At 43.1% G+C, this 19,809-nt stretch overlaps 2 protein-coding genes across 3 annotated transcripts; one reads left to right on the top strand and one right to left on the bottom strand.

Moving 5' to 3' along the window:
- Positions 1-926: 926 nt before the first annotated feature.
- Positions 927-13,531, top strand: nacad (NAC alpha domain containing). The gene is made up of 10 exons (XM_031853142.1): positions 927-1,240; positions 4,565-4,848; positions 4,966-10,333; positions 10,591-10,803; positions 11,342-11,433; positions 11,949-12,017; positions 12,142-12,288; positions 12,373-12,507; positions 12,659-12,781; positions 13,386-13,531. The coding sequence occupies exons 1-10, from the start codon at positions 1,153-1,155 to the stop codon at positions 13,398-13,400; spliced, it is 6,534 nt and encodes a 2,177-aa protein (XP_031709002.1). The 5' UTR covers positions 927-1,152; the 3' UTR covers positions 13,401-13,531.
- Positions 13,532-14,270: 739 nt separating this feature from the next.
- On the bottom strand, positions 14,271-19,265 carry glipr2l (GLI pathogenesis-related 2, like). 2 transcript variants are annotated; one of them, XM_031853143.1, is made up of 5 exons: positions 18,835-19,265; positions 18,066-18,174; positions 16,698-16,801; positions 16,161-16,238; positions 14,271-15,032 (listed from the first exon to the last, which is right to left on the bottom strand). In XM_031853143.1, exons 1-5 carry the CDS (start codon positions 18,845-18,847, stop codon positions 14,866-14,868), a joined length of 471 nt encoding a protein of 156 aa, XP_031709003.1. In that variant the 5' UTR covers positions 18,848-19,265; the 3' UTR covers positions 14,271-14,865. The 2 variants fall into 2 exon arrangements, with proteins under 2 accessions (XP_031709003.1, XP_031709004.1); XM_031853144.1 differs by having other exon boundaries at positions 19,033-19,265.
- Between the last annotated feature and the right edge of the window lie 544 nt (positions 19,266-19,809).

Raw genomic sequence — 19,809 nt, 5'->3', positions numbered from 1 at the left:
CCGACTGATACCTGAGAAGTGACACCTACACTTGAGATGATAATGTACAAACACCGTTTTCCTTTTTTTAAGCTGTGAGTCTACCAGCTGCTATATTTGTTTAGGTCAACCGGATTACATGGAGGCTATTAGACATCATCCTGTATGCAGCACTTCTGCTGAGCTGGCAATCTGTCATGGGAAGTTTTAGGTTGCCGTGGAAACTGCCATTGCTGATTATTTGGCTCAGTGCTGCCGCCCCCCCCCCCCCCCTCTCTCTCTCTTTCCATCTATATTTCCCTTACCTTTTGTCTATAAGAGTAGAGGTAAAACAGAGGAGAACAAGTAAGAGTGCAGGAGAGGTGGCTAAGATGGAGAGCAGACAGATGCTATAGCTTGCCCTCAGGGTAAATGACTCCTTGTTGAGTCCTTGGGGAATGAATGTAACCTGAGCAGGAGGCAGATGTGATAATTAGCAGTACACTTTTAGGTTTTGTTTTTGGCCTTTTTGTTTGTGTTTTCTGTTTCTCTTTCCCGATGTTGTTTTTCCCTTGAATCTCCCTCCTTTGCTTGATTTCTCCATTTGTGTCTTGTTTTTGCAGTACTGGTCCTTTCCTTCAAGGTTGAGGGCAGCACTGAGAGAACAGTGCAAATCTGCTGACATCATCCCCCAAGATCCAGTCCGCTTGGTTGAGAGAGGAGGGGGTGAGATACAGAGAGGATGGATAGGAGGGAGGAAGGGAGGGAATCAGGATGTGTGCATCAAGAGAGGATACTGCAGCTCCCTCTCAGAATTTACACACACACACACACACACACACACACACACACACACATACTGTATATTCAGGATTCTGGATCATGAGGCTCTAAAACACACGCCCACAACAGCAGCATCACTGCTGCACCACAGAGAGAGAGAGAGACCAGCGTTTACTCCCATCTCTCACTCTTTCTCTTCTCTGTCTGTCTCTCGCACAAACACACACACACACTCACACAAAGACAGACACGTGCTGCAGGGAGGATCTGAGTGTTGGGTCGCTGAGCATTCTGGTCCCCCCTCCCCTTCTTCTCCTTTCTCACTCTCTCACTCCCTCTCCCTGTTCACCTTGTCTGTTCCGGCTGTATGGTTTATTGTTGCGTCAGAGCCAAAGAGAGCCAGCGAGAAGCATGCCGGGGGAGAGCTCTCACAGATCTGTTCCCACCGACAACAAGCATCCAGAGCAGGGAGCTGAGGAGACAGGGCTCCCTGGACCAGGTAGGACATCTGGGGTTGGGGGTGGAGAAGGACGAAAGAGGAAGTTAAGCAGGTAGATGAGTTTAAAGAAAGAGACAAGAACATAATTAGAGAAGAGAGGATGAGCATAGTACACAAGAAGAAGATATTGTTAAATAGATTGTGGGAGGGGGGGAGGGGAGAGTGAGCAGGATAGATGCATGGCAGTTATATAGAGGCTACTGGGCTAGTTAAAGTGAAAGAGACTGTTAGGTAAACAGTATTTGCTGCATGAGTAAACTGTGATTCAGTTGCATGTTAGCCTCCTCACTAAACCGCAGGTTGTCTCCCCCTCTGAGCTATAAGCAGCCTCCCTAAAGCCTAAAGCCTCCATCCCTATTAACTAACAATCTGACTGACTTCCAAAAGCTTTGTGTGATTCCTATCTCTCCAGCCCCCATCCTTATCAGATTCCCAGCCCCATCTCCCCCCACCCTAACCCTGGCATCCTCGCCCATATCCCTCATCCCGCTGCCCCATCTTTAGCCCCGGCGCCACCCCATCTGCATCCACATCTCCCAAGCAAATTTGCGAGCTGTAAGCGTAGAGTGGCTCCTCCCTTCACCGAGCCTTAGCAGGAACATGACACAGCAGCATGTCATTTGTCTTGTGTTCCTGTGAGCTTCTGTCACAAATCTTGTCTTTTATTGCTCATGTTGCTGCTGTATTTCTGACGTTGTGAAATCATGAAAAATGAGAATAGGGAGAGAGAGATAGGAGAAGATAATGTTTTGTCAGTGCAGAAGAGTGATTGGGAGGGTCATTTTTTATTTTTATTTGTCCTCTTAACTACAGTCAGGCAATGATGGTCAGAGTAAGAGTGTCGGCTTTGGGACAAAGTCTTGTGACTACTGTGTCTCCTGCAGTTATTACACACAATTTAGCTTTCATGAGAACAGTGTATACTGTTGTAAACGTCTGGCAGTTGTGATGGACAACCTAAATGGCTATTATGGAAACTCCCTGCCTCCTCTCTGCTAGAGACAGTTTACAATGGTTTGCTATTTTGGAAATGTTCCTCCTTTGACTTCATAATTGCGCTAATCTTTTCTTAGCTTTGGAATTATTTTAAGGTTTCTTGGCCTGAATCCTGGGAAGAGAGGGAGGAGAGAGAATTGTCGGATGCTCTAGTTAGAACTTGGTCTTTTGGCGCATACTTGATGAAAGAGGAGAGATTAGAGGATTGATTATGACTAAATAGGTGAGATCTCATGGAGAAAGACAAAGAGGGGCATATGAGACTATTGGGGTGTCTCTTCTTTAAGGCCAAATCCAAGCAGCAGATATAATAGAGGCACCCCTTGCAGACAGGCCAGTGCTGCAGCCTCTGTGACGCAGCTCTAGTCTGCTCAGCTTGCTGCGGCCTGCTCCTCTTACGGCAAGCCGGGTGCTCAATTTCACTGCATCCTCCCAGAGGAGACTTGCAGGCTGGGCCAGGGAGGGGGTAGACATCTACAGATCATTCACAGCAGTGAATCTGCAGCTAAGAGACGGAGACTGACAGTTATGCTAGCAGAAATAATACATGTCATTGGCTCATTCAGCATCCGAGCAAAACAGTAGCTCCAACAGTGTGCAGTTCTACATGTGATTCCAATGCCTAGCATATACGTGAGAACGATACAGTGTTTCTGAATGTGTTTAATATGGTGGTTTTGCTTAATTCTTCTAGTAGTCAAATATCACTGAAACTAGTCCATGCAGGAGGAAAAAATCACGTGTTCTATACCCATTAACCATATTACATATAGCTATACATGTAAGTGTAGAGCAGCAGTTGGCTTTTGTGCATCTTTCTGATTAGTGGAACATTTTAGTCTTTGTTGCATGACTCAGCTCGCACATAAAAACAGCTAGAGCTTATTATTGGGCAGCAATCAGGCAGAGCTGCTAAGTGATGATGATTGCATCTGCCACCAACCACAGGCAGGGCAGGAGAGCAGCGAGGGAGGAGATATACTGTGCAGAGAGAGAGAGAGAGAGAGAGAAAGAACATGGAGGCGAGAGAAGGGAGCTAAGAGTCATCACTAAAAGTGAAACAAAGCAGAGGCATATATATATATATATATATACACATATATTCATGTTTAAAGGCTGCGGAGAGGCTACGAAAATAGTTTAAAGAGGAATTTTGAGGGAGTGAGACAGAGGACGGGATACAGAACAGAGATTGAATTAGAAAGTGATATCTAGGTTCCTGGCAGAGCAAGATCGTGTATGTGTGTGAGGGTGTGTGTGTTTGTGGCTGGCACTGAGCTGAGCCACTTGTGTGTTATAATGGCCAATCAGTATGTGGATGGAGGTCACTGTGGCAATGGCCCAGTTAAGAGAGCAAATGAAGGTTCTGTTCCCTTAATTTGTGCTTTAGAGAAAGTGACTGACATGGCATTTAGGGCTATTATCGCGAATGTATAGTTTTGTGTTATGGTAATCAATACAACATAACAAATTAATTAAGGATAAGCAGTGGAACTGAAAAAGTAAAGAATACAGTCTTTAATTCCATCTTCTCCCTCCATTTGTTTTCTCTTTATTGCTCATACACAAGAGTCCCTCCACTCACGCCCCCCATTTCTGTGATTCATCCTGTCAGTTCGTCTCAGTGATCTCTCCACTACTGATGACAGTTATGAAGATGATAGCATGGTCTCTAGAAGGACAAGAATACAGGGAACACCATAATTCAATGACAGTTCCTTTTGCTTCTGGCTAATTGTGCAATTGTGCATGTTGATACAGAAAGAGAAAGAGCGACAGAGAAACTTGGAGATGTAAAGTAAGATACTGAAGTGTGTGTAGAGAAGCATTGTTTTCCACTTTCATGTTTTCAGTCCAGCTTTATGGAGAAATAAAACAGGCAGGGTTAATCAGTTTCAAACATTAAAAAATTAAACAACCAAACCAGCCTGCGGAAAGACTCTTGGTGATTGTTTTGGTCTCCAAAGCCATTTCAAGTGTCAGGGTAACACACAGAGGTGAGAGACATTTGGTTAATCTACTGACTGACATTTTGATGACATTTCTGGAGCTGTGTGTGGGAGAAGAAAAGCAAAGTTCAGCTGAAAAGATAATAAGTATATTATTCTACAATAAAGGAGGCTTAGCCTTTCTCATCATTTCTGGTGTGCTTTTTTATTTGTGCTAAGATAATTCAGTCAGCTCGATTGATCTCACTTCTTTGTTAATTCCCTACTACAGTTCAAATTTACCATTCATCTCCCAAGTAGACAGTTTCCTTGATTCAAAATGTTGATTCAACTGCTTCTTCCTTTTAATTTAAAAGTTTTTTTTGTTCCTGTTTTTCAGACATGACTAGACACCCTTCTATTGACTCCAGCCCTAGTGACAGTGGCTCCTCCCCTAGTGACAGTGGTTCTAGCCCTTCTCCCAGTACTCCTCAGAAGCTACTCCCAGCATACACCTCTCTATTTGGTCCACGGCTATTTCATGCGACACCTAGCTCCTCTGGTACTCCAAGACCACAACCTGAAGGCTCTGACTATCGCAACAACACAGCTAGACTGTCTGGAAGGTTAGGTGGTCATGGACCATGTGGCCGCCATGTCCCTGTTAAGATGGAGAGAATTAAGGTTTGTGTTTTGTGTGCATCAACATGTTTACAATTTTACATCAGATATGCTTCCAGACACATGTTATTGGTATACTGATATGAACTTTATTATGTATGTATATTGTGTTATTCCCAGGTCTTGACTGGTTCTGAGGTGGAGAGTGACTATCAAGAGCCACAGACCATTGATGCAAGGGTGGTGATGGGTCAAGAGACACTGCTCAAAACAACAGAGATCCAGAAAAGGAAACCCCTGGTTGAGCCAAGTGGTCAGGCTATCCCTTTGCCAGCTATTCCAAGCTTTTCAGGTCCTCAGTCACAAGCAAAAGAGGCAGAGATGGAAGAGGAAAACCAATTCCAAATCCCTCAAAAACAGCAGGATCAGCAAAAAGACCTTATACAGCCCCCAACCACACTCCCTTCCCTTTTTCAGAACCCCCTATTCCCTTCCTCCTCCTCCTCCTCCTCCCCAGAGCCAATCACAACAGATGACAGTTTGAAAGACAAAAAGGAAGAGAGTCAAACCCTTTCTCAAGATGAAGTGCCTTCCCTTTCTTTTTCTGAGCTGGCCTGTCCAGTTGCTTTGTCCTTCTCTGAGCCAGCCTATGCTGTTGACCCACTACGAGTGGGTGTGCCCACATCTCTTGACCCTGACCTATACTATACCGCTCCTTCCACCCCAATCAAGATGGGTTCCCGTTCTTTGCACCTTAAGCATCATTCATATCCGGGTTCTCCAGCCAGCCCACTCTCCCCTGGCTCTCCCTCAGACAGCGAGGACCTCTGTTCTCCTCTCACCTCTCCCTCTGGCTCTTACATCACAGCAGAGGGAGGCAGCTGGACCTCCTCTTACACATCTTCCACCTCCCCCTCCACGTCTCCCAACCTGCTCCTCACAGAAGAAGCACAGGAGGCCCCTGCTTGCTTTGTGGGCTCCTTATCAGAGATTGGAGATGAAGTTGGGGAGGAAAAGGAGGAAAGGGCAGTAGACTTCTGCCTGTACCGTCCTGAGGATTTTGTCATGAATTCACGGATGGGTATAACAGGGACAGTGATCCTTGAGGAGGAAGAGGCTCTAAAAGAGGAAGAGATAAAGATTTCGAGAGAAAGTTGTCGTCCTTGCTGGGTGACTGACGATACATCCCCTCTAAGGAGCAGTAGCAGCCGTAGCAGTGACTCCCAGGAGGATGGGGGAGAGTCTGAGAGCTCACTCTGCCCACTGGAAGAGGCCAGTGCAGGGAGAGCAGAGTACTCTAGACCCATGCAGACAGGCCTGAAATTGCAACTGGAAGCATGTATATCGGAGGGACATTATGGACAGATGGATGACCTCCCAGAACGACCCTCCACTGCCTTGACTCCTGACACAGAGAGCATGACCATGGCCTCATCTAGCCTCAGCCCTGACTCACCTGTAAGCCCCCTGGATGCCTTCTGTCCTGGAGCCTTTGGTAGGTTTGGCCCCAGTTCTTTCATGTTTTCCCAGGCAGCCTGTTCTGATGATATACCAGAGGAGGACAGGATGATCCCTGCCTCCCTCATCTCCTTTCCCCTCCACACCAGCCTTATCTTTAAGGCCGATTCAATGGAAATCACTCTCTTCCCCACAGAGGACGAGAATGATATAGGAGAAAGTAATGACAGAAATGAAGGAAAGGATGTTAATAATGCTTACGCAGCAGGAGAGGAGGAGGCAGATGTTGAAGATGACGATGATGAAGAGGATGATGATGATTATGAATATGACGATGAGGGTGATGACAATGCTAATAGCGCTGCTGGCGGTGATGACAATGTTGAAAATAATGAAGATGATGACCATGATGAGGCATATGAGGAAGCTAAGGTAGAGGTGAAAGTGGTAGAAGAGGCAGAAGGGAAGGAAGAAAAAGAGCAGGCAGAGGATGATGATAAGTGTGATCCCAAAGCAGTGGAGGATCCTACAGAAGAGGACAGCTCAGCATCCTTCCTTCATTCACTTTCAGAGACATCCATCAATGAGGGGCTGGACGAATCCTTCTGTTTCCAAGACGATACAGATGACTCATTAGATTCTGCCTCCTATAATGGGGAGGAGGACGAACGTCTATACAGCACTGAGAGGCATGCACAATCACTAGAACCCACACCAATAGATGCACTTGATCTATCTGAAGTCCAAACAGAACCGGAACAGGGGTCTACCACTGGAACAGGTCAAACTGAACCTTTGCACACACAACTGAGCACAGACAAATGTGTGGATATAGAACCCAAACCTCTGGATGAGCCTACACCCCATAAACGGCAGTCCGACCCTGAACTGAATTCTACCAGAATAGATCAAACAACACCTTTGCACATACAAGTGAGCACAGACAAGCCTGTGGATCCCCAGAAACTATCCGGTCCTTCAGAAGCAATCTCTTGTCAACCAGAGTCATCCAGCAACCTGGATGGGAGTGGGATGATGACTATCTCTGGTTCCTCCGACCCTTTTGAACAGCCTAAAAACCGCACTCATTTTAACCCGTCCACCACTCCTGTTGTCTTTCGTGGTCCACCTGATCCTATTTCTAAATTGCAGACCTCTCCTCTTTCAGAGACGGCAGACCTTAATAGTTCAGTTCTTCAAAAAGAATTGGCTGAGCAAAATCCCCAGATGAAAGATGATGATTTGCAAGAGAGCAATGATTATTCAGCAGAGGAACCCACAGAAGAACCAGAAAGAGACTCTTTCAAATTGCTCATCAAGCCTCGTCATTATCAAGCAGAAAGCCACAGGGCTGTTGGGGCAAGTAGAGTTGTATTATCAAAGTCTTTCTCCAATAAATTGGATGTGATTGGAGGGGCTGAGGCAATATGTAGGGCCAGTATTCACAAGGAGTCTGAAATTGAGCTTGACCAGAGGAATGGGAATGCCTCAGCTGAGTCTATGAGTGTGGATTGTCGAAGCATTGATTCTGCCACCAATGACTTGAATAAAGGTGTTCTTCTTCTCTCCTGCCCAAAAGACCCTAGTCCCAACCCCAGTAATATCCCTGTTTCTGCTTCTTCAGAGGTCATCTCAGAGCTTGCTGACAATCTGGCCCTGACCCCTGGAGACTCTGCCCAGGAGAACTTGAGAGAAAATACTCTGAGTACAGATGAGGGGGTGCTGGGAGCTGTTGGATCCCCACATTCACCCCTTGCCATCTCACCCAAAAGGGAAAACTCAGAAACAGACAGCATGGGTGGGAGCAGGGAGATGCATCCTGGAGCTGGGGCATGGTGCCATGACAGGATGGGGCTGGGGTTCAGTCTAGGATTAGGATCAAGGGCTGAGTTTGCTGTCTGGGGAGCAGGGGAGTCTCTCTCCCTATCTCTGGGGAAGAGGTATGAGTTAGAGACTGAGGGTCTGCTCATGTGTGACACACAGGGCCAAAGCACACAAATGGCCGTGGTTCCTAACATGAGCAGTGAAGTGTGTGAAAATTATGACAATGTTCTGCGTTCTGTTCTGGATGAGGAAGACAACAACAGTCTGTGTGGAAAGAGGGACCGGATGGCGGATGAAGAATTGGTAGGTGAGGGAGCTTCTGAATCCAACTTGGCTAGCTGGAAGTCCATTGAGGAGATCTCAGAAGCAGGCGGAGGGGAGGATGGAAGCTCCAGATTCCCAGAGGATGATGTCAGTAATCTAAATCCAAACAATAATGGAGATAACACTCACACACAAATACAAAACACTTGGCAGAACTCTAACAATAACAATGACTCTGCATTTGACTCCTTAGAAGTAGCCATGTGTGGAAGTCTGAATGCTCTATCAGAGGAAGTGAGACCCCAGAGTGTGAGTTTTAGTGTTACAGACTCTGTGTCTAATATTCCACTTGAAGAGATGCCACCTCAGGTTTCTGACACAATTCCTGATGAAGGGAAACACAAAGACAGCTCCATATACCAGGCATCAGACACAACACAGGCACCATCCTCAAAGAAAGGTGCCTGTGGCATCTCTGTGCCATTAGTTGAAACTCACCTGGACAAAGCTGTAACAAACCAGCATCTCAGTTCACCAGATAAAGCCAGATCCAGATATCATACTAGTCTAGAATGTCAGACAATCACTCCAGAGAGTAATACAGCATTTTCTTTGCTACACGGATCCTTTGGTTCCTTTACTCCTAAATGTAAATCAAATGAATCCAGACCAAGTAGAACTTCTCAAGACAAGTTGGAAAATACTGGTTCTCAGTCAAAACCTGAGATGGCAGAGCGTCAGACTGAAGGCCAAAGAAAAGGTGATGTCAATCATGTGACTGACAGACTTGTTGATGAACCAAAGACTAAAGATGCCTTTAGAGGACAGCAGTGTGTTGGAAGTAACTCAGGGGAAGATGATGAGGAAGAAAAAGTGGAAGAGAAAGCAAAAAAGACAGGTGTGGAGAAAGATAAGAAGAACAAAAAGGAAAGGAAAACCTCAGATGCACAGAATAGCCAAGAGCACTATGTGTGTCACATCCCTAAAGGGGAACTTTGCACAGATAAACCAATTGCTGCTAAGAAAGTGAGGAGAGGGAAACAGAACAAACACAGGGCATCCCAAACAGGCAGTCATACTGACTGTAGCCCTGAAACTGTTGATGATCCAAAGAAACCTTCTGTTCCATTAAATCTCACAGCAGATGGATGGACAAAAGGGATCACAGACAATTCTACAATGAAGACAGGTAGAAAGGCAAACCACAAATCGTCGTCGTCGGACTGTGAACAGAGGACATCTGGGACAGATAAGGCTGCATTTCGGTCACAGATACAGGGGGATAACGGTCCCAGTCCTGATGACAAAAGTCCTAGCCATGGATACTGCAAATCTCCCACACATACCCCAGACAACCTCAATGTTGTGTTGGCAATGAACCAAGAATTACATCAGAAACAGGAACTGCTTGATAACAGACCACTATCTGATAGTCAGAGAGGAATCACAGTGGATATTAATGATAACAACATAGATACTGGCGACAGCCCACCCTCCCATGATACCATATCATACTCTCTGACTCCACTGTCTTCCTCACCACCTCCTATTTCCTCCTCCTCTCCTCTACCATGTGCCTCAACAGAGCCAGATGATGATCTTCCCACACCTGTGCAGGAATCCCAACCTGTCCCCTCAGCCCAGCAACAGCCCTCTCTGTCCATATGCCACACCCCACCTACACTTTGCTCTACCTCCCCCACAACACAAAAAGCCCCTGATTCCCAATTTCTTCCTAACAACAACCTCCAAGAGATGAGTGTTGTCTTTTCTGCATCAACTACATCTACCACAAGTGTCTCTTCGTCCTCATTCTCCACTGCCACACTTTTAAGCCTGTCCCAGCCTACCCAGGAATCGTCTTCACCTGCGCCTGGGACTCAACATTCAGCATGTTTTCCAGACTCTATTTCCCGTCCCCAGTCGCAGCCTAATCTGAACATCCAGCCTTACAAACAAATCAAGCAAGGTTGCACATGGAGCATACAAGACAGGTGCAGAGGTGAGTGTTGAAATATGGCTTAGATTTAAAGCACAGTACAATACATGTTGAGGAGTAGCTTATCCTTTGTTGTTACAGTCTGTTCTGGCAACAGTGAAAAAGTGCTTTACAAGTTGGGATTGTAATCAAAAAGGAAAATGGCCACTATATTCCCCTGGTCTGTGGGTTTTAAGCAATAAACAAAAGAACAGCAAGTTTTTAAAGTCAAATGTGTACTTCCTAATACAAATATGATCGATTAATGTGTACTCTGAAAGGTCCCAGTTTGGCTGAGGAGGAGACAGACAGTGATGATGATGGTGAACTGCCTCGACGTGGCCACAGATCCCAGGCCAGAGCAGTGGCAGGAAACAGAAATGGAGCCATGCAGAGCGAGTCTGGTCCATCCAATCAGCGGGAAATACAACCTTTCTCTGCTCACCAAATGTCCAAGATTGCAGAAGAGATCGACCTTTCCTTCAAAAACAATTGTGAGTTGTTTCTGACCTCATATTGGAAATAAGATTCAACATCAGGAATCACCTTCTCTCCACCCTTGTGTCTTTTGACACTATCTCTAATCCTACAATATCACCATTATTATATAGCAATATTACTACAATAAACCCACAACTGCTGTTGTTGTTTTTACATTTACATGTGTTTGAATGTAAATTGACAATATATGACAGAATAGATTAAAGTGTTACGACAGACGATATCACAAGAGACGTAAATTCTCTGCCCTGTTGTTGCCAATAACACGCTGCAAATAGTGTAAAAAACAATCACATAGTATGGAGATACCATATGATTACATGTATTTTTCGTGGGGTAATTTAATTCCCTGACGTTGATTAGATGAGTTTGGGGATTTTTTTTGATGAATGCTCCTCATCAGCTTTGCACTAATGAGATACACTTATGCTCTCATGACTTCTTGTATGGTGATTAGTTTCTATGGCAATAAGGATAAGATACCCTTCACTTACATGTACTGGAATGTGTGTTGAATATACGCTTGTGTAGGCTCCATATTGGCTTCCTGTAATGAGTCTGAGAGCGAGGGGTCAGTGCCTGAGCTAGAGGAGCCAGAGCCACTGAGACCATCAGAGCCCCAGGTGAGTCGGCTCCTGCTGCTTTATTAGAAACCATCTTTTCCTCTTCTGAGGTTCCTATATCTTGTTATAACACAATTTTAACACTTAGAACACATAATACTTCATGACATGTGATATTGGAACTACATTGAGATTATGTTGAGAAATATAACCTTTTTTCAGATTCCAATCTAAATCGGGGAAGCCTAAAAACTAAAACGCATGTTATGTGAAGATCTTGATGTGACAATTTAGAATTACAGCTGGGGAGAGCAGCTGGTGTATAGGCAATTGTAGTTAGTTGATACATTTTTATTTTTTTATGTTTTAAGCAAATTGCAGTTACTGATGTTGCTATAAACATAAAATGCATTGCTTCCTGTGTGTGCAAGAGAAAACAAAACTGTCTGACATCAAAAAAATAGCCGTGAAATCCTAACTGGATATAAGATGAGTCACATTTGGTGATATTAGCAGAATTGACAAATGGAAAAGATTATTATAGTAAAGTATCTGATATTTGTTCTTTCTTTCAGTCTATCTCCTTTCCAGATGAAGGGCTAAACAGACCAAAACAGAGTCGCAGTGAGAAGAAGGCCCGCAAGGTCAGACTATTGGCTGAATAAAAATAAATGAATAAATCAAGTGGAGTGTAAATGACACCAGTCTTTATTTTTTGTTATTTTGTCTTTATTCCTGACTATCTCTGCTGCTGTATGTGTTGTGTAGGCCATGTCTAAACTTGGTCTGAAGCCGGTCTATGGTGTGACCAGAATCACCATTAGGAAGTCCAAGAGTATCTTGTTTGTCATCAGCAGACCAGATGTGTTCAAAAGCCCCGCATCAGATATTTACATTGTATTTGGAGAGGCAAAGGTAAGTCTTTCTTTCTTTCTTTCTTAGTTATTCAAGCTTCAGCATATGTATTGTATTGCCTCTCAACCTCTCCTTTCCTGTCAGATTGAGGACCTATCTCAGCAGGCTCACAAAGCGGCTGCAGAGAAATTCAAGGTGCCTGTGACCTCTTCTCCCTTGGCCCCACCTGTCCCACCCAGCCTCACCATCAAGGAAGAGAGTGAAGAGGAGGAGGAAGAGGTACTTATTGTCTAAACTATTGTTTCTGAATAACATATCAATGGTATACCAATATCAAAGTAATGTCAGTACTGTATGTTGTACCGTTCTGTAAAATCTTTTATTCTGTTGTTAACTTTATATCTCTCTTTTTTTCTTTGTTATACATCAGGTGGATGAGGGAGGTCTTGAGCAGAGGGATATCGAGCTGGTGATGGCTCAGGCCAATGTGTCACGAGCCAAGGCCGTCCGGGCACTGAAACACAACAAGAATGACATTGTGAATGCTATCATGGTGAGGAAGAAGGAGGGGGAAGGAGGTAGTGAGAGAGGAAGAGGGTAGAGGGAGGGCAGATGGTGAACAAAGTGATGAGTCATAGCCAGTGGGCGGGGACTGTATAGAGTAGATAGAGGGGGGACAAAGAGGACAGATGACAAGTAGAGATTCTCCCCAGTAACTGAGCAACCTTTACAGTTCTGTGGGTCATCAGTGCAATTTGATGCCCACCAGGTGGCAGCAACAGCTCACACTGAGAAAACTTAGCTGTTTTGGTGACGCAGTTGATTTTTTTTTGTTGATGGGGTGCAAAGCAAGATGGAGCAGCCTTTAGATCACTAGCAAAAGTTGCCTGAGTAAAAACAGAGCCTGTCATACTAGTCATCCCAGTCAATTGTATTTATTTATGTAGTGTGACATCAAGAGTGACTTCAATCTTCATTTCAATTATGGGACGACTGTTTTGTATTCTGATTTAATGAAGGAAAATCAGTTGTAATAGTTTTGTATTCAACTGAATTTGATTTATTCACAATGACTATTTTCACTGTTTGATTGTACCATTCTTCTTTGTATCTCTTTTCTCTTTCTGTCTCTTCCGTCTCGCTCTCCTTCCATTTAGGAGCTGACCATGTGAGTGGTGAGGACGATTTGACTCCTGACCCCCTCCTCCAGTCTATAAAGCCTATACGCCACTGACTCTTCTGTATCGCTGCTACTGTATGTTGCATCCCCAATATCTGCTAAATAAAGTCTGTTCCAACGTGGGCCGTGACTGCATTGTAAGGTTGATTTTACTGAGAGATCGCAGATGGTTCAGTGTTGGTTGTTCTAAAATGAGGATACTTCCAATTCACCTCAGATTGGAACCTGCTATCACACAAATTAAGCAACAACAATATAGTTCGATAAAAAGTTAAGTTTTGTTATGCTGAGTTAACAAGCCTATATTTGCATGAGCAAATAAAAAACACACAAAATGTTTATTTTTCATCCACATTTCAAAGTCTTCAGGTGATTATCTATTTGGTCTAAATTGATTTTTAATGTGAAAGGCTGTTATATCATCACAGGCTGTTCATGTATCAGATGCCAAGGCCCGGGTGAAATGGGGGAAAGCACTATTTCTGGTAATGGCTTTTTAACCAAAACATTGCAAATATGCTGCTCTGTAAGATTATACAATGATTGTTTTAATGTTTTGCAATAGCAGTCTGCAGTTATCGAAGAAATACTTTGCCTTGCTAAATTGTTTTTTGGACCCAGGAGATTTATGCAAGTCTCACAATTATTCAGACCTTTAATACCAACCTCGAAAAAAACAGTTTGCAACTAACATTGTCTAAAATGTTCCTATATTATTCATACTCCATAGACTCACACTTCAAAATACCAGACTCAGATGTGACATTTAAAAAAAAAGAAATATGTCATTATGAAATTAAACTCTAATTTTGTTCTCTTTCTCACTCTCTTATAATGTCACACAATTCAGATGACACAAGCGTGCCCAGACAGATGCCAAATGCATTTCTGACAATCTATCAACTTTATTGTACAAAACTCATTAGAATACAAAACACACACTCGAGACTGCAGGGTTCTGCTTTGACAAGTTGTGGCAATAACACAAACACATACCAAGAATGTTGATTTATCAGCTTTAAATTATATGCAATGAAATGTAAACGCGTAAAGCCTGTCCCTTTGACTGACTTAGCTACCATTTCCCCTCAAATACAGATGTGAGGCTATGATGTATTTCAGTGCGTGAAAATATGAAAGTATTGGCATTAATGAATAAAATACTGTCACAGGAAATGTAAATAACCAAATGAACAATCCAAATGGTCACTGGAAATGTTTTGTTAGCAAAGTCAAACAGTAGTGCTTCTTTTATTCTAAACACTATGGCGTAAACGGGTCCATAAAAAACAGGACATGGACCTCAAACCAGGGTGCATTTCATCACTCAAAATCAATACAAGATGGTAGAATGGATCTCTACTAGGCAGGGAGTGGTGCTCTCCTGAATATTCTTCATAGCAGTGCAGGCAGATAACTTCAGACTGTCCAGTCAAGTGTTGGGGATCTATACATCATTAGGTGGTGGTCTTAGCTGGGAGGACGTTGTTCTCAAAGTGTCCCTGGTTAGTGATATTCCCAGCGGGGAAGTACCGAGCCACCACGAAGGAAGACCCGTCTGATGCAGTGGCCTTACCGACACCCAGCTTATTACTGCTCTTCCACACCATCGCTGTGAAATGGCCTAGGTGGTGAGTGAAATGAGAAAGAAAAAATAGAAAGAAATTAAAGGCAGAAAGAGCAGGGTGAAAAAACGGACTTGTTATGACACATTCAAAGCTGAGTGCAGTTCCTCCAAATATTTACAGACGAAGGAATCTTGATTTCCTGTCTCACTCATCAGTCCCAAACCTCCCTGCATACTTCATTCCTTTCTATCTCTTATACTTTATATGATCAGTGTGAATTATGATTAGCTCCTAAGCGATCTCCTTTATGTGTGATTAAGTTAAACAGACTCATGCACACTTGAGACTGAGGCTATTGGGAAACCATCTGGAGGAATTAGGCCAGACTGGAAATGTTGTGTGGGCGGAAAAGTGATACATTGGACTGTGGTTTCCCCATGGCTGGTCACTGTGAATCACACAGTCACACACTGGCTGAGGTGTGACATCAGCGGGGGGATAACAAAATCTGTGCCCAAGCCTGGGTAAACATGACACAGAGACAGAGAAACTGACATGGAGTTCACAGAAAATGACAAAGAGAAACAAAACAAGAAATGACACATTGAGATGAATGCAGTGAAGAAAAAAACAGGAGAAACATATGAGAAGGGAAGTGTTTGATTTAATGTTTCAGGGCACAAGATTTTAGTTTTACATATGGTGATACACAAAACGGATGTTTGAAAATGTGACTTTTAAAGAAGATTTTAATAATATTACATTTTCCTATTGTATGTGATGAGCAAAGTTCTCATTATTTCAGGACTTCTACGAATGATTATTTTTCCTTTATTAGTCCCTTGATTAACATCTGGGATATTAAATGTCAGAAAATAGTTACAAATACAATTCACAGTTTCCCAAAGCAAGTTATTTAAATTGCTTGTTTCAGTCCAAAACACATTGATATTCACATTTTTGTTTTTCTTAAAAATTAACAATGGCTTATTCGTTTTCTGCCAATCAACGAATCAACTCATTTTTTCAGGTTTCATTTTTTATTATGATTTTGATAATATATTGGAAAAGTTGTAATGATTATTTATGATTATCCTAGCATATAATGTAATTCTGGCCAATTTGTTGTTATTGAGGGGGTTTGCCACTGACTGAAATATGAAAAGAAGTGAGAGAAATCTCACCAGTGGCAGAGGAGAATCCAGGGCGGTTGAAGTTGTACTGTTTCACTTCGTCATACCAGCGGTCTGCAACATCCTTACCTGCACATGCACAGAACAAAGTGTAACCTCATCTTCAAGGACAATCAAATCGGTTTTATGTTGTACATATTGATCAGAATGGGAGCAATATAAGAAGACCCTTAAACTACAAATCTTATTTGAGCACATGTTGTTTACGATGCTGAACTTTCTGTCACCCAGTGCTGCACTTTATTGCTGCACTGTAGGAGATGTTTTATGAATCACACCGTCCTGCGCTGACATATTTCTGCAGTGAGTCATGGTGTCTGAGCTCTCAAACACTCTGCGAAGTGGAGGGGAAATAGATCCCAGCTGTTCACTTTCAGGGTAGGACAGTCTGCTTGAAGCCCCATAGACTAAACCTTTGGGCCTGAATGGAGGGATGTGTATCTCAGGAGGACATATACCAAATCATTCAGTTTTATGAATAGAATATTGCGTATATATATATATATATATAATCTGATTGGTGTGTACCTGATTGGTCATAGGAGGCCCATGCAAGGTTCTCTCCACAGCTCCCTCTACTGGACTCCACACTGTGTTTCAGGATCCGTGTACTGGCCAGACTTTCAGCATAACTGTAGACCAGGACAAAGAAAGTTGTGAATATCTTTTTTCTTTTTTTTTTCCAGTTTTGAATCCTGCAACAAAATCCACCTCTTTCCTGGAAAGAACTTTAAAACTTTAAAGCAGGCAATTTCTTGAGACTTAGGCTTTCCAGAAGTCTCCGTTTTTGAAAGCTTGCTGCATTGTGTCGTCTTCCACACCTAAAAAGTAAACAGTGAAAGATCCATACCTCAGATGTTTTATCTAGTGTAAAAATGCTTAACAGGCACAGAAACCAATTCCTAGTCTAAACAATCTCTTTTGGTAAATGGGTTGATGTTATTACTGCAAAGATCATCTGGGGCTTACACAATATTTCCATAAAGTTCAATCTGTTTTATCAACACAGTGTTAATGCGGTGACATCATTTACTCCAATTTATAATCGCTGGTGTTACTGCAGGGACATGGTTCAACACCTGGGCCTGGTGGTAACTTATTCATGTCTCTATTTAAAAGACTGTATTGACAATTACGTGACTCCCATGAGACTCTGACAACATGGTGTGGATAAACCACACATGCTCCTCATCACAAGATGGAAAGACAAACACCAGCTCTTCAAACACATGTTCAGTGAGCTTTTTTTACTTATTTTGTTTTTTAATCTGCAAATTATCCCCAAGACATGTAGCTGTAAATGAGCGAATGCTGCTCCTGAATAGGGGGGACACGGTAATGATTGCGTCATTTTGGTAAGTGCCTTTACAAATGTCAATTGACGCACACAAATCAAGTCCCAGTGAACTTGCTACGCTTTAAATGATAGATTATCTCCAAACGCAAAATTTTTACCATCATGGTTATAAACAGTATGGACTGTTTTATCGCTTTCTCTTCTTTTATGATACAACATATTAAAATCAATTGAGGAATACATTCTTCTTTTCCAAACATTATATAATGCTTTTAATGTACATTGCCAAATCAGATATCATAAAATGAAAGGTTGTTTAGCAGATTAATGTAGCTATTGCACCATGAACTATCTGTCCAAGACAGATAGTTGTCTCTATCTTTCCTGACAGCACTGATGAAGTTTGTATTTACTCAACACAATTAATTGTCAACATAACTCGTAACAAACCAGAGTCCTCAATATCATATATATATTTTGTAGTTATTTCATGTGAAAGGCTGGAACTGTCACTGTTATCCAGAGCAGGTTAACAATGACTGGTATGAGTAGAGATGCTAATAAGGTTTCTAATTTGATCTGTGTGTGCATCAACCCACCGGGTAGCCTCGCTGCTTAACTTGCTGTTCAGCTTCATTGGAGGAGCCTGGTGCTTCCTCCTGAACTCATTATGGCATCGCAGCACCTCCTCAGCAAACTGCTTCGAGGCTGACACACAGGGAGGAGAGAGGCAATAAGGGGTTAAGCAGCAAGAGAGAGCAATCTGACAAAGGAGAAGGGATGATGCAACATGACGATTCATGCATGGCTGCAGAATACAAACTCGAGCTGAAGTGTGAGTTTATCACCTGAAGTCTGAATGACCTCAGAGTACAAGACATGACAGATGATGGAGTAGAAAACGTCATCCACATCACCCCCCGCTGCCCGGTGCCTATCACTCACTGGCCTTTTCATGAGTCCCACAATCTCTCGAGTGCCCACACAATAGGCACATTGAAATAGCCACACACACACCACCACACCCACACACACACACAGACACATACACAAAGAATACAAATACTAATGCTGCCTAACAGCCGGCATCTACTCAGCATGCTGCAAGAAAAATGTTAACTAATTATCAGTAAAAGCCATTTTGAAATCTTACTGCAAGCACCGTTAAAGATGAAACAAGTTAGTAATTTATTTTGCTGTTTAGTATTTGTTCTGTCCTACTTTTCAAAGATAGCAAAGCTCACAAACACATGCAGTAAACAAGCAAGCCCACACATGCCCACACACAGTTTCATGGGGGCAAAGTTCTAACCCAAGCCAAATTGATGGAATCAGAGTTGATATCTTCAGTGTGCAGTTTTCACTTACCTGATTTTCCCATGGTGCTGACGCAGGAAGCCTTCAGTAAGATAGCTAACAGGCTTAGCACTGAACAGCCTCTCCCCTGTCTTGTTTTCTGCTCTTGCTCTCTTCCTCTCTGCCTCTTTCTGTGTTGCTTGCTCCCTTTCTCTCTCTTCCTGTATTGCTGTCTATCTAATGCTGATGTTTTGAAACAGCTGCTAATACCTTTATTTCGGGGCCTTCCTTCAATTCCTGTCTCATTCCACGTTGAATGTACAGCAGTTGTGTCGAAGTTCCTCTTCAGCTATTAATCTGGGTGTAGAAATCATTATGTAACATGCTTCTTCCTCAAATTTTGCTTCAACCTGCCTTTCTCTCTCAAAGCCACACACACACACACACACACTACTTTCTGCATGCCCTATCGTTATGGCTCAGAGGAGCACACGCCCACTTCATGTCTTTACATTCCCACGAATGAAAGGGGAGCCCCTTGCAGACGTTGGTGACATCATCTCTGTGAGACACATGCCCATATATGGCTCTGAGATTCTTGTCTTCTCTAACTTGGTAGCCATGGACAAGAGAATGTTACTCCTAGCAGCCGTAACCACAGTGGCTTTTCTCACACTCCACACTGTCATGATGCAGCATTGTACAGTATCACGTACAATGTGGGCCACACTGTGATACTCACCGTCATTTCTGAACTGAAAGCTCACTATTTGTTCACTTTTACTAATGCTGATATCAAGGTGCTTCAGTCTTTAACAAAAACATATTGGAAGACTTTCCACCGCCATCCTTTAGTTTCTCCAGTAACTTCTGGATCAATAAGTTCCCCCTAACACACCCAATGGTAAAACAAGTGATCCCTTAACCTCCACCGGAATGAAAAAGCAATGATTGAACAATTTGCCTACTCTAGTTGACACAGGGAGAGGCAGAATCTCCATTCAGCATGCTGCAGAACAGGTTTCCACCATTTGTTTTGTCTGTTTG

This window comes from Anarrhichthys ocellatus, unplaced genomic scaffold (assembly GCF_004355925.1).
Source record: "Anarrhichthys ocellatus isolate YVR2014 unplaced genomic scaffold, GSC_Weel_1.0 scaffold13, whole genome shotgun sequence".
Classification (NCBI taxonomy): Eukaryota; Metazoa; Chordata; class Actinopteri; order Perciformes; family Anarhichadidae; genus Anarrhichthys; species Anarrhichthys ocellatus.
This window is presented reverse-complemented; position numbering and strand designations above follow the sequence as displayed.